The sequence below is a fragment of the Xiphophorus couchianus genome, chromosome 15, assembly GCF_001444195.1.
Source record: "Xiphophorus couchianus chromosome 15, X_couchianus-1.0, whole genome shotgun sequence".
In the NCBI taxonomy this organism is placed as follows: Eukaryota; Metazoa; Chordata; class Actinopteri; order Cyprinodontiformes; family Poeciliidae; genus Xiphophorus; species Xiphophorus couchianus.
The window spans coordinates 8,453,546-8,467,488 of record NC_040242.1 but is presented as its reverse complement, the minus strand read 5'-3'; the positions used below and the strand labels follow the sequence as shown (position 1 = coordinate 8,467,488).

The 13,943-nt window shown below is 37.4% G+C and overlaps 1 protein-coding gene across 1 annotated transcript; it reads right to left on the bottom strand.

Annotated features, from left to right (window-relative positions):
• Nucleotides 1-127: 127 nt before the first annotated feature.
• LOC114158875 (reticulon-4-interacting protein 1 homolog, mitochondrial-like) lies at nucleotides 128-8,882 on the bottom strand. The gene is made up of 9 exons (XM_028040772.1): nucleotides 8,303-8,882; nucleotides 8,067-8,218; nucleotides 5,332-5,400; nucleotides 4,895-5,019; nucleotides 4,132-4,180; nucleotides 3,862-3,998; nucleotides 3,589-3,772; nucleotides 1,997-2,092; nucleotides 128-690 (listed from the first exon to the last, which is right to left on the bottom strand). Exons 1-9 carry the CDS (start codon nucleotides 8,562-8,564, stop codon nucleotides 517-519), a joined length of 1,248 nt encoding a protein of 415 aa, XP_027896573.1. The 5' UTR covers nucleotides 8,565-8,882; the 3' UTR covers nucleotides 128-516.
• Nucleotides 8,883-13,943: the final 5,061 nt, after the last annotated feature.

The following is a 13,943-nucleotide window of genomic DNA, read 5'->3' as shown; positions in this document are numbered from 1 at the left end:
TCTGCATCACTATTTTATAAATGTAGAAAGGATAGATGTAATAAGAATTTATTTGTTTTTCTCAAAAAGAAATTCTGTGAACATGCAATACATGGTTATGTTATTCCAGCAAGAAAACACAAAAGAGTACAAACAAATTCAAGTCTTTTACTGTGAAACCTTTAAAGATGACTAAACCAAATTCCATGTTATGCATATACGTATATTCATCAACATGTTTCTGAGTCTGGATAACAACAGAATGGTGACCTGATTAACTTTTAAATGTCACCATTTTAAGTGTACTTTAATTTCAATAGAGCATGAACACAGCATAATTTAAACACCGTTTATAAATATAAAATGGCGCAGAAAGGTGAGCGCTGTAAGAAAAACATTTGGCTTTCTCCCTTTTCTTCTTCACCGTCTTCTGTTCATGACCTTTCCCATTTGGAGTTCACAGTCTGTTGCTGTGAATTGTAGCATTGTGAAAGGTCAAAGAAGTGCACGAGGGATTCGCTTGGCAATTTTCCATCTTCAATTTTGCTGCAGCGTTTCTTGCACTTTTTGCTCAGACTCCGCGGCCTCCATGTACTCATCGTCTTCAGCCACCTCAACCACAGTCTTCCCCCTGGCGTGACCCTGCTCCAGCTTCTGGAACGCTTGAGGCACCTGGCTGAACGGAAACTGGGCCTCCACAACCGGCAGGATCTGGAACGATCCAGCAGAGAAAAATTCAGAAGCTTAAAGTAGAATCGCTTCAATAGGTGTGGGTGAAAAATTATGAACTGTTGCCTGTCTAGAGTTGCAGTGGGCTTTTTTCATTCAAATGTTTCATAAGGGAGTTTCCCTGCCTTCTGAGCCTGTAGTTTTTGACTGAAGTTGTTCTGTTCTATTTTGTGGATTCAGGACAAAATGAGCCAGTACTGAACACATTAGTCTCTCCCACTGCAAACAGTGACTATAACCACAAACTGCAGTCAAAGACAGTGAATACAGATTTTTTATTTTTCAAAAGCGAGACATAGTGGAAGTATAAAATCTGCATCCCCACACTTATCACCCCTCTCATAACAAGGTCTTAAAATAATATTTCATAGCAGAAAAATAATCTCACACAAAAAAAGTGCATCCATCAATTTGATTACATTTACAGTTCTAGATGTAACCTTTTGGACAGAGATATGCTTTAAAAGTCAAAAGTGATAAGCTGATGTTTTGTTTTATTTCACAAAATATTAGAAATAAAAGTTGTCTGGTTTTTTTTGTTGGTTTTTTTTGTCTTTTTCACACTTGACAGGTTTTGAAAATAGAAATACAATTATACACATGTGATTTATGTGTATAATAAGCTCTGCTTTAGCAGTGCCAAATGTGAGGGAGAGGTTAAGAATGTGATGAGGCTGGACAATCCTCTGCTAGTCCAGCACTGGCAGCTCAGCTTGTTATTCTGGTCAGCAGCTCTTGTCTTTAACAATGAATGGAGGGCGCAATGGCGTCACTACAAACCAGATAGTGTGTGTGTGTGTGTGTGAGTGAGTGGTGGTTTTGTTATTTATGTGTGTGTGTGCTTATTCCCCAGCTTCCAGCCACTGGTCAGAGTGTAAGGCAAGCTGTAAGCCCCCCAGGACAAAAGGACAGAGGGTCCACATGCCTCGGCGACTGGCTGCTCAGCACTGTTTTAAAATCCATTCACAGTTTCCTGGCGCCCGACTCACATCGCCCCCCAGCAGCGCACGCCGCCACGCTGCCAGCTAAACCAAGCGAGGCACTACGGGAGTTTGATTCTCGCTCATTTACAAAACCGCGGGGAAGCGTTGAACACAGGCATGTAGGGAATCCCTGGCATGTTCGTTATTTCTGCTCTCCATGATCTCCATCACAGCATGAGGTCTACTGTCAGCCTGCGACTGCTGTGCAAATCAGGCAATTCCTAACTCTGCTACTTTGCCAGCACCCACAGCTCTGAATGTCAGCTTCGCATGATATGAATATTAAAGCAGCACTGAGGCAGTACCTTCCCTGCATCCACCAGCCGGCTGACTTCATCCAAGGTGGGACCGTCGGGAGCATAAAATGCCCACCTGTAGAAAACTCCGCTGGAGGTTATGTTCTAGGAGGCAAAACAGAGTGAAGGCAAAAATGAGAGATAAAACAATCAGGACAACTGATGAAACAGTTTGTTGGTATTTCTAATAAGAAACATTGCAATGAATAGTCTCTTTATTAATGTCCATATTATTTTAGGACGTCATATTTTTGCTTCTCTTATGCGTTTAAGCAGATCTGTATCCAATAAATGTGTTTCGAAGCAAGAAAGTGATCCGATTTTTATTTATTTTATTGGGAAGCTGAAGTCATTGCCTCCAAAACAAGTTATACACAAACTAAACTTGTGTAGAAAGAACGTTTGCACTCTGCTGCATGGCAGATAGTGAGCCTTTTTACATTATACCACAACTTTTAATGTACTTTACAGGATTTTCTGTGATAGACCGAAATAAAAATAATGAATAACTTAAGTGAAGGACATAGTTTAAGAAAAAAGACCATTACGGTTTGTGGATGTAAGATAGAAACAGTTCAAGGTGCAAGTACAATTTTTTTCAAAGCTTTATATGACACGGGATGTTTTCAACACTTCTCTAACATCTGCAGCAGTGGTCCCTGACTGATTCTTGACATCTTGAGTTTATAACAAGCTGATGAGGTAAATAAATTATTTACGTCTGAGTGGCAGGAGCAGCAGTCCACCAAAAAGATGCAGGACACTGATCACCTAAAGACTGGTATAAGGTCCAGCCGATGGTTCCTGCTATGTGCACATTCACCACTAGAGGGCTCAGTTGTGCTATGAACTCCCTGATGTGATGAGATGAAAGCTAGATGGTGGTGGTGAGGCCGCTGCAGCTGAGCCCCACCTAACTGACCAGCTGGCTGCTCTCATGGACAAAAGGCCTCGAAGGCTTGGCAAGACATGCTGTATTGCTGGTATTTGCTGGTGGGGAGAGTCAGTCAGTCGGCTGTAATCTGAACAAATACCAAATACTGCTGCGTCAGCGGCAAACGCACACGCACACACCAATCAAGTCGAATCTCCTCGCATGCACAGACTCACTAACAGCCAGCCCCACCGCGGCCAGCTGTGCCGTCATCGCTGCCTTCACTAGGCCAGGCCAACTTGACTCAGTCCCTACAGCTGCTCCACCCTGTCCTGTGTGATTCATGCACTGCAGCCATGAAATGTTCAAAATTCACTACTACTTTACCAAATTAGAAGATCAAAGTCTGAAATTCTTACTCCAAGTCTGATTTCCTGCTAAAGTCTGAAAGGCAGCCAATGTAGCCTGGTCATGTGATGACACGATTTCTCACGCCCTGTTCAACTAATCTGATCAACTGAATGGAAGTAAAATGTAGAGGGAACTACAGGTGTCTGAACAGGTGTGCATTCCCAGCTAAGCGCTCTTGAAACACCGTTGAGCTTTAAACATGACACCTTTGTTCAGGAATCCCCACCCAAACTGATCAATTCATGACAAAAACAGATTTGTGTGCATTTAGAGATGATAACTTCTGTACAGAATCATTCAAGCGATTCATGTTTACCTGAAAGGCTTTGTTGTGCAGGGTCAGCCCAGCGTGAAGTGATCCATCTAGCAGCCCCATGGAGTCAGTGTTGAGGAGTAAAGGTGACACCAGCGTTACATACTTCGCCCCTGACCAGGGCTTCAACAGGCGCATGGCCCACTCCTCCATATCTTCTCCCACATTGTCCAAAATAACGTCAAACCTAATGGTACAGCCACAAGCTGTTCAATTTAACAAAATCATATTGAAAGATAGGTTAAAATATGTTTTCATCAAAGCCTATCTTTTCACCTCTCCATCATGTCCAGTTTTTCAGCCACATCTCCTGCAGTGTAGTCAACCACCTCATCGGCTCCAAGACCTCTGACGAGGCCTTCGGCATTCTGAGAGCAGGTAACGGTCACATGGGCACCCCAAGCTTTTAATAACTGGATAGAATTTTTTTTTTTTTTTTAAAAACAGATGTAAACTGGCAGCAAGAAGTTTTTCTCTTGTTTATGAGAAAAACATTTGGTTAATGAGTCAAATGTTCCAGCAACAACAGAAAATGATTTCGATTACTTGAATTGAGAACGTTCCGACACCTCCAGATGCTCCAGTGATCAAAACTCTGAGGAGGAACATAAAAACCAGGTTATTTACCATGTTACTCATTTAAGCAATGCTGTCAACAGAAACTGCATCATCCTGGGGTACAAAGGAAATTATAGGAATGGAAGATATGACCTAGTGCCTTGAAATTGTTTCACAATAATCACCGCTGTTTTGCACACATATTCCAAGTTAAAACCACAAATTTGAAAGTATTTTTTTTAGATTTCACATGACCAAAGTGCATCCAGAGCAACCAACAGCTCTAAGACCCAACTTATGTTTAATTTAATCTCAGTAAAAAGTTGTGGAGAAATCCACCACTCCGCATCACCCTGAACACACCATCCCCACAGTGAGACAAAGTAGTGGCAGCATCTTCCTGTGGGAATAGTTTTCTTCAGAAAAGCTTGTTGTTAAGAGGAATAATGATAATAATAATTACCCAATTCTGGTTAAACAAGGTACATCTTATCTACTTTACCGGAGGAAACCCTGTCTGAAGACGTTTAAGATGTTGATACTTTTATAAGGCACTACTTGGTTTATAAATTAAGTCTTCTGTTTATTACTGTGATGAAGAAAAGAGGAGGAAAAGATACAGTTATTTTAACACACCAACTTACAGAAATGACTCTTTCCTCATCAGGCATAACTTACATTTTCTGTAAATAACTAAAAAATACAGCTTATGGTAGGTGAAAAGTTTATCCAAGGTCATGCTGCTTCTTGCCTTTTATTAAAGGAGTTTTCCCTGCAAAGACCTCCTGCATTCACAAGCGCAGAGAGGGCCGTGTTGGCTACATAGGGGATGGATGCAGCCTCTATGTGACTCAGTGATTCTGGCTTGTAGGAAACCTACAAAACAAACAAAAACAGTCACAATAAGCCTAGGAGAGCTGCAACAAAAGCAAGGTGCTACAGAATGAGAGAAATATAGCACAGAAAGAAAACAGGCCAAATTATGTGTCTGCAATTACTGCCACAGCAGCTACTGCCACCAAACAAACCTAATCCTAATTGCTTACACAGCAGGGCTTCATAACGCACAATCACTTGAAATAATATTTTCTACAGTACATTTTTATATTTTCCATGAAAAACAAACAATTACTTCTAACTAATCTTAAACGCATGCACTGATGTTATACAACAGTCTCTATATCTCACCTCATACTCTGTTAGAGTCACATATTCTGCCAGGCTGCCTTGTTTCCACGGTGGAATAGCAGCCCACACCTAGAGGACCAACATGACATTTAACAAGGTGAACACAGCTGAAATTACCCGCCCACTCATGGTGTCTTAGTCTGGCTAATCAGCCATCTAGTAGAAGACGGTTCCTGCCGTTTATCATAATTAACTTGCTTTAAAGGATATTTTTAAACGGGCGGCTCACTGCTGTGAACAGTATGTTGCTGGAAATCTTTGTGTGTCCTTCTGTTCCTTAATCATGTTCACTTGAAGACGAATTCGCAAAATTGCATTTCAGCCTACAGGAAGACACTAATGTGGACATGTGGGAGACAACACAGTAGGCGTCCGTAATTATTATGAGTCAACTTAATGTAACCACCGACCAAAGAGAATCTTTTAGTTCCAAGAAAGGACCATGAATAATAACAGTGTAGCCTGAGTAACAGGTTACACTGTTACCCTCTGACTGTAATACATAGTCAGAGGGTTTGACTATGTATTATAGTTGTTGCCATTTAATGGGGGTGAGATGAAATATCTCTCTTCGGTTTTGGCTGTGTCAACATTAAAGCCATGTCACTGGTTCCAAATGTGTGTGAATTACTGGAAAAATAAAGAAAAAATTGCAAATGACTGATGTATATTTTTGTTTTTGTCATTTTTTTATGCTGATCAGCTCACAGTCTGCCCACATGAACAAGCCTAATGGCTTCTGGAGAAAAGCTTTAAGGTCAGATTAGATAAAGATCAAATTTTCTGGCCACATTGGCAGGCAGAATGTATGACTTTTAGAATTTAAAAACACTGTATGAACTGTAAGGCAGGATGCTGGTGAGGCTAGTGGTGAAAAATGGGGCACTGTGCAATGATAAAGGAATATCAAAAAAGGGCAATCCCTTAATACTCCAACTAAATCTCAAATCAAGAAAGAGACTGATAAATTTTCAACATAAGTATCTATGCTTTGTCTATTTCAAAATAAGTTTTGGAATAGATCAAACAGGTTAGCATTAAGCTTTTGGAAACTGCTGATCTCAACCACACTGAAAATCTGTGGACTGTTCCTCAAATTAAGAATTACTCCAACAGTTTGATTGTTACAAAAACTATAGGTTGAGGCGTTCATTAGTGTCACCATCTAAAGAAAAGCGTAACGTTCTGTGGTGGGCTTTGTTCCTGAACATAACTGAAGAATATTCAGGGTTTCTCAAAATTATTGTATAAACATTCCAAACTTTTTATTATTTAAATCTCCAGAATTTTGTTTTGAGCTTAGCCAATTTTGAATTGTTAAACATGTCAAAACAGTCTCATTATAAATGTATGACTGAGATTTCTACAACTTTATTAAGACCTTCAAAAACAGAAGGGTGAAAAGAAAGCAAAGAAGGAAGACTAGATCAGGGTTTGCACCTGCGGTTCTGGAGCCATGAGTGGCTCTTAATCATTTTAGCTAAAAATGATTTTTTTAAAAATAAAATCAAGTACTGGTAATGTTTTGAAGAGACATAATAACATATGTAGGTTTTAGAAGTTGCCCATAATTTTTTTATGGAATTATTTCACTGAATTTCCACAACGGGATAACACTAAAGGCACCAGTATGTGTTATTAGATTCATTATTCTTGTCATTAATCAGCAAACTGAGGCTTTCATTTTGTATACATAATTTCCCACAGATATTAACATCCCGTAAAATAAAATGTATCCATCTTCTTTGTTGTTCTTTGTTTTAAAGCCTAAAAATTGAAATAAAACAGTTTTTCCATCATAGCTTTTTAACAGAAATTTTAAATTGTCCTTTCTCAAAATGTTATGTAAAATTACAGGGCTAATTCCAGGTGCAAAACTTGGATGGATCAAAAATGCATTAAAAAGAAGGAGGTTTTTTTATCCAATGTTTGATCTCATTTCAGAATTTAATCTTCTATGGTAAAAGTCAAACATCAATTATGCCAAATCTTTTAAATCGGGAAAAAAAATGTTGCTGTCCTTTTCTGACATTTACTTCCTTTAAAGCCATAGTTTGCAGCTAAATTAGAAAATATTAGAATAGTCTCACTGCACAAATGCATGAACCAGGAGAAGAGTACAAATAAATTCCACATTTTAGTATTTAAAATAAGCATGTACAGAGTCTCATTATAATTGACAAAAAAAACAACAAATTGAGGCTGCTAAGAGGTAATAAAAAAAGCTGTACTGAATAAATTGTAAAAATTTCTCAAAACTACTGGTGGTATCATGAGCTGTAGTTGCTTTTTCTCCCAGATGTAACTGTTTTTTGTAAAAATGAATAAAACTATGAATATTTTCAAACACCAGTGAATTTCCAGACAATTTTTTTATGTCTGCTAAGAGAGCAAAGGGATTTAACTTTCTAACAACCAGTCAGAACCAGTACATCGGGAAAAAAAAAAAAGTTTGAGCAGAAAATAGCCAAATGCAGAACAACATCTGACAGAAAATTTGTGGAGTCACAAATGAAGAGGGTTGTGGATAAAAAAGCTCCTAACAGTTTGAGAAACTTGGAGAACTTCTGTAAGGTAGCATGGGGAAATATTGGGAAATGAAGGGGTGGGTGGTACAGTATGTTAAAGAAGATTGAATTCTGTTTTTGTATCAAAGGGTGCTTTGTGCATATTTTTGCAAGACACTGGAACTGCTCTTCATTTTTTCTAAGACAGATTTGTATTGAAGTGCTTACCTCATCTCCTGGAGCAAAGTGGGTTACCCCAGACCCACAGTCCACTACTACACCTGACAGATCACGGCCAAGAATGAGTGGAAACTCACTAAAGCTGTTAACCAGAGACAAAGGATCCCTCCTTAAGTTAAGCAATGTAGCTCCGTAACCCCCTACAGAGGAAAAAAATCGCAAATCATATTCATTTAAATATTTAGATCTTGTGTTATTGCTGATAATGCCAGAATAGCACTTACCCCTCATATTCAGATCCAGAGGGTTGAGACTGGCCGCGCTGACGTTTATCATCACATCATGTGCAAAATTAACAGTCGGGATAGGGATTTCTTCTGTGTGCCTCAAAACTCCACTAGAGCCATACTGATCAATGACCCAGGCTGACATGCTCTGCAGCCTTGAAGGTGAACTGCAGACATTTCTGCAGCCAGTCCGGGCTAATGTTTTGCTCCAGCCTGCAGCCCTCCCATTGAACAAACACAGAAGCCTGACTGATGCCATAACTCTGATACAGCGCTTTTAAACCCACTGCCAGCTAAGGTAAGCTTTAAAAATATGTCATTTACGACTGCCTGTTTGGTACCAAGCTAGCTAATTAATGGACAAAGCTACAAGGCTAATGTCAGCATGTTTAACTGGTTGCCGCAAAACATGCATGCCTTAAGGTTGATAACAGACTAAATACATCGGCGACAGTCCACCTGTGTGATTCTACATTTCAATAAGCATGAACTACTGAGTACAAACCTGCAGAAAAACACCTCTTTCTATAGCATAAGTTATCAAACAAGCTAACCTCTGAACTCAAGGAGGTAGCCAATCAGATATTAGTAAACATTGACTCTGTCCAATAGTGTGGAAGAATTGGTTGTGACGTAATACGTTTTGATTCGTGTTTCCGTCACATTTTTATAATGTGGATTATTTCACGTCTGATTGTTTCTATTCGCATGTTAGTTTTAGACATGTTGCTCAGAAATAAGTACATGTCGAAGATGAATGAATACATAAATAACTAAATAAATAAATCTGTGAAAAGAGATGGACATAAACTCAGAAAATAAAGACAAGTTAGAGCTTATTGAAATATACATTTTTAAAGTCTGTTTAAATAATTTTCAAATTACTAATCATGATCAACCTAAATGAAAACAAATGCCTGTTAGAAGAAAGTGGTTTCAGTTGGCATTTCTCCACAAAACATAAATAACAAAAACGCAAAAACACAAATTAAAAGTTACAGTTTCTCAGCAAAAAAAAGTGAACAATGTCAAGGTTTTAGAAAATGCAACCCAGGGGAAGCATAAAAGAAAATGAAGCCTAAACTAAATCCTTGAGATACCCGAAAAATAAGTGGGGACATATTTGTAGATACTATTTTTATAATTTAGTTTGTTTGTTTGTTTGTTTTATGTATCAAAACGTCTCTTCTAAATAAAATGTTGGATCTCAGTGAGACAAATAAAAACAAAGTAAAAAAATAAAGAATATTTCCCAAAATGAATAGTTGATACAGAGTTCTTAAGTTTAAAACACTTTTTCTTTTTTTGTTATTATGACCAAACAACACAATCTTAATTTCTTCTAGAATAAATTAGCCTCAGTCATTCTGGTAGCTGCCAATTTCAGTAAATGTTAAAGATATACATTTTTAGGCACCCTGGCTTCTTTCAGCGTCTGAGCTTATTTTTAATGTTAAGCTCACTTTACCATGGACAGTGACACTTATGTTCCAACATCTTCCAGTTTTTTATACATTTAAATCTTGGTTATTACCAGCCGGCTGACTTGGGTGTTCAATTATAACCTAGGTTATAATTGAAACCTAGGTTATAATTGAAACCAATTATAGATTTTTTTTCAGAGATAACAATTATTGTCAAATGTAAGAGAATCTTTTAGATTCACTTTCCATCTGTCAATGATTCCAAACACATCAAAAGTTGCTTGGAATGGATGAACGGCAATATTAAGTTTCTGGAAAGGTGTTGTCTTTGTTTTAATAGATGGTTATGTGAGTAAGCTAAATGAGCTCTACCAAATCTCCTAAAAACACTGGTGAAATATCCACCTAGAATGAGGCTTGCTAAAATATCCACCTTGTTGATGACTACTGAAACAGAATCGCTTCACAGCAACTTTCTAAGATGCATCAATTCAAACTTTGTATGGATAGTTACAGTTAGTCCAAAGTTAATATCATCCTTTGAGAATCTTTGGAAAAATTTAAAGATTAGGATAAGAACAAGGATGCTGCCCAACATCAAGAGCTTATTGCAAAATATATATAATAAAAATCATCAGTAAAAAAAAAAAAAGCAATTATAGCGATTGCCGTAGCAGAAACAAAACATCTTGGCTCAGTGAAAGCAACTTTAGATTTAATTCTGCCAGGGGCTTGAATAGTTTTTAAATTAATTTTGAATAAATTTTGAATAAATTTTGATTCACACGAGAGATTGGTTTATATAAATTTTTGGATGTCATTGATACAGTCAAAAATCAGAACCATAAAAACTGTCTCCACAACAATTTCCAAAACAATTAAATCTATTCAGCTCCTGTTTTTTTCCCCCTAATATCATAAAAGGGAAAACAAATAAAATATTCATAAGCCAACATGCTTGAGAGATTTTGCAAACAATAAATTCACTGCTGAGTGAGCCATCAAATGTACGGATACCAGCCAGAAAGCTAAAACTAATGGATTGGCCAGAGAAAGAAAAACTGAAAACCTAATATTTACGTTTCAATTAGTCACAAGGGGCTATAAGCAGATGGCTTTACATGATGTCTAAAAGAACATGGCACTTGCTGCATGTCTTTAACTGCTTAACGGGAAATAGTCATATTCATTCCATGCAGTGTCAATATCTTTAACTATCTTTACCGCTATAAATATTGCAACTAAAAGACTACATGAATTTAAAGCAAACTGGTAGTATACGTAATCCCCCTCAAAAGATTAATCCTTGCAAGACTTGTGTAATCTCAAGAAAAAAAAAGAAAAGAAAAAAATGTGCAGGAAAATTGAATTATGTCTTTCTCAGCAATTCATAAGTGGCTGGAAAAGTAAAATTTGTAGCAGCTTAAATAAATAGATATATTAAATAACACTTGTCTGATATGTGATGAGGCCTAATGATGTTCTCTTGTTCCAGAAACTGAGGACAGAGAGGCCTCGGCTTGTGTGTTCGTGATTCAGCTCAGAACCAAGTAACAAACAGCTATGTCATTATCACCAGAACTCCCAGCAGAAAGCCGACACCATGGAAATTGGGTGCTTTGTCTGTGCTGGCTCATTATGGTGTTTCTGCCTAATGATTTATGCCACCGGTTGCCACATTAAAAAAACAAAAAAACTTCAATTTCATCCTGCTGAGAGCAGAATGCATCATCCTACAAACATTACCCTGACAAAACTAAAAATTTTCAAATACTTTGCTATTTATTCAAGAAATGATAGACTTTATGAGTAAGTCTATTTCGTTTTACAAAAATACACATGCAGTGTAGTTTTTCTAGGTCTGTCATCTGTCTCGAGACCTGTGGCCCATCTCATGCGGCTGCTCCAAAAATAATATCTTTGGTCTAATTTCATTTGGTGGTCATGAAGAAGGGCAGACAGTTTTTGACTAAAAATGAACACCTCCTGGGTTTCTATGCTTTCCTTCTTAATGAATATAAAGTGTCCAGCAAAACTACTCACATCCCTTAAACTTTTTCAGATTCTCTAGTTACATCCACAAGGCTCGGTGTATTTTATTTTTAAATATATGTATCAGACTAACATAAAGTAGGGCGTACGTATCAAATAAAAGGTGAATATTTTTAAATAACTTTAATAATAATAAAAAGTGAAGTTCTGATGTCTTGGCTGGAGGGTGTCCCAACAACAGTTATCAAGTCTTGCCACAGATTTTCAGCTTTGTTTAGGAATGGATGTCTCTGACTGAGCCATCCTAGAATATCAATGTACTTGGATCTAAAGCAGGCATCTGTAACTTGTGGCAAGAGGCTCTTTGAATCTTCCATAATGCCTCTTAATAACTTTGGCTAAAAATTATATTGAACCAACTAATGTTTTGTTGTTGTTTTTTTAAATATGGATAGAACAGCAAATGCGGATTCAAGCAATTTTTCAAGTTTTTGGTTTTTCAAATTGCATTGAATTTTGACAACAAACTGATAAATTGTATATATTTTTCTTGTCATTAGGTTGTAAAACGCTTTTTTCTTCACATCATTTTGCACAAATATTGACACCCAAAAGAAAAAAAAAGTATGCTTTTTTTTTTTTGCAAAAGTTTATTTATTCTTCATTTTAATGCCTAGAAATATAAATAAAAGTATGGTTCTTTTCTATTGTAAATATTTATTTAAAAAATAGTTTCAAGCGGTCATGTAGTATTTGCAGCTCTAAATTGATTTTATTTAGCTTGCCTGAGGGCAAAAATGGTTCTTTGGACCATAAAGGTTGCAGACCCCTGACTGATCAGGTCAGTTCTCAGTGGGCGTACTGTTATAGATTATTTCCTGGTTCAAGACATCTCAAAAGAACAAGTGTTTAGTCTGATCCTGCAGAATTTGATGACATGCTGCGTAGCCAATTCAGCCATTTGAACTATCTTTGAGAAAGCAGGGTTATGTCTAAAATGAGGGAAAATTACCTGTAAACACTGGAATTGGACAACCCAGATCCAAACCACTTTGCTTCCCTGTTCCTGTTAAACCCATGGAGCTGGTGTGTTCTGGGTGATGTGCAGTGTTTGTTTTCTAAACTCATGGTATTTTGTATCTAGGCCGAAAAATTCCCCTAGCTGATTTCTGGCAAACTACAGGACTTCTAATTGCTTCCTTCAACAATGGCTTACTTCTTTCTACCCTTTCATAAAAGCCAGATTTGCAGAGTGCACAGCTACAGTAATAGTTTCCCTGTCAATAGCTTCGCCTACCTATACTGTGGTTCTGTGCAGTTCCTCCCCCACCTGCATGTCACACTTTTCAAGAGGACAGATGTCCAGCTGAACACTGAGACCCCGCTTCAGTTGGATGAAAGATATGTAAGGCCACTAATGGTGAATAATGATCACACAAGCACCGCTTATTATGTGACAGGTCAGTTCCCCACTGAACAAAAAGAGAGAAAGAAAACAGGACTTGGTGTTCTCATTTTTTACTCTTAAGGGAAGGTGCTCAATAAGAATGTGCTAGTTGAATTTTAGGAAACTGGTAGCAATGAAAGAAAGAAAGTACCCATCAATGTGGTGCATAGACAGGTCACTTTTTTAAAAAAAAATTACCAATATAGGTTATTTTGCCTGTCTTGTGTCTTTACTTTATGTGTTTAGTTTATGATTGTTGCTTAAACTATAAGCATTGAAATAATATCAGGTAGAAGTGAGACATACAGTGTTTTGGAATTAAGTGTTCATATCACATTTCCATATTTTGTCACATTAGAACCACAAACTTTGTTTGTTTTGGCTTTCTTATTTTATGTACACAAAGAAGTACAGTGTCATCATCCCCACTGCAAAACATGGTGGTTGCAGCACCACTTTGCTTTTCTTTAGCATGGACTGGAAAGCTGTAAAGTCGATGGGAAGATGGATTATTAAAGCACTACAATTCTGGAAGAGAACCTATAAGTTGTTTAGGTTTTGATTCACTGCACAACAGAAAAACCATGCAATGCATCCAGATCTACAATGGGATTATTTATGTCCCGTTGTAAATGGAACATAAATAAATGGGACATAAGGCTTCTTATATATACCAGAATAACCAAGGCATTCTGTGTTATCTTAGTTCAATTGAAAAAAAAAAAAAACATGAATGGGCAAAAAGTCTTTTAATGTACAAAGATGTACCTATTCC

What these genes read in the sequence shown, in the direction of transcription:
- LOC114158875 (XM_028040772.1), bottom strand. Translation starts at nt 8,564, where the DNA reads ATGGCATCAGTCAGGCTTCTGTGTTTGTTCAATGGGAGGGCTGCAGGC. An exon ending in TGACTCTAACAGAGTATGAG is followed by an intron (nt 5,020 to 5,331) that starts GTGAGATATAGA and finishes TTTGTTTTGTAG; the next exon opens with GTTTCCTACAAGCCAGAATC. An exon ending in GAAAACTCCTTTAATAAAAG is followed by an intron (nt 4,181 to 4,894) that starts GCAAGAAGCAGC and finishes GTTCCTCCTCAG; the next exon opens with AGTTTTGATCACTGGAGCAT.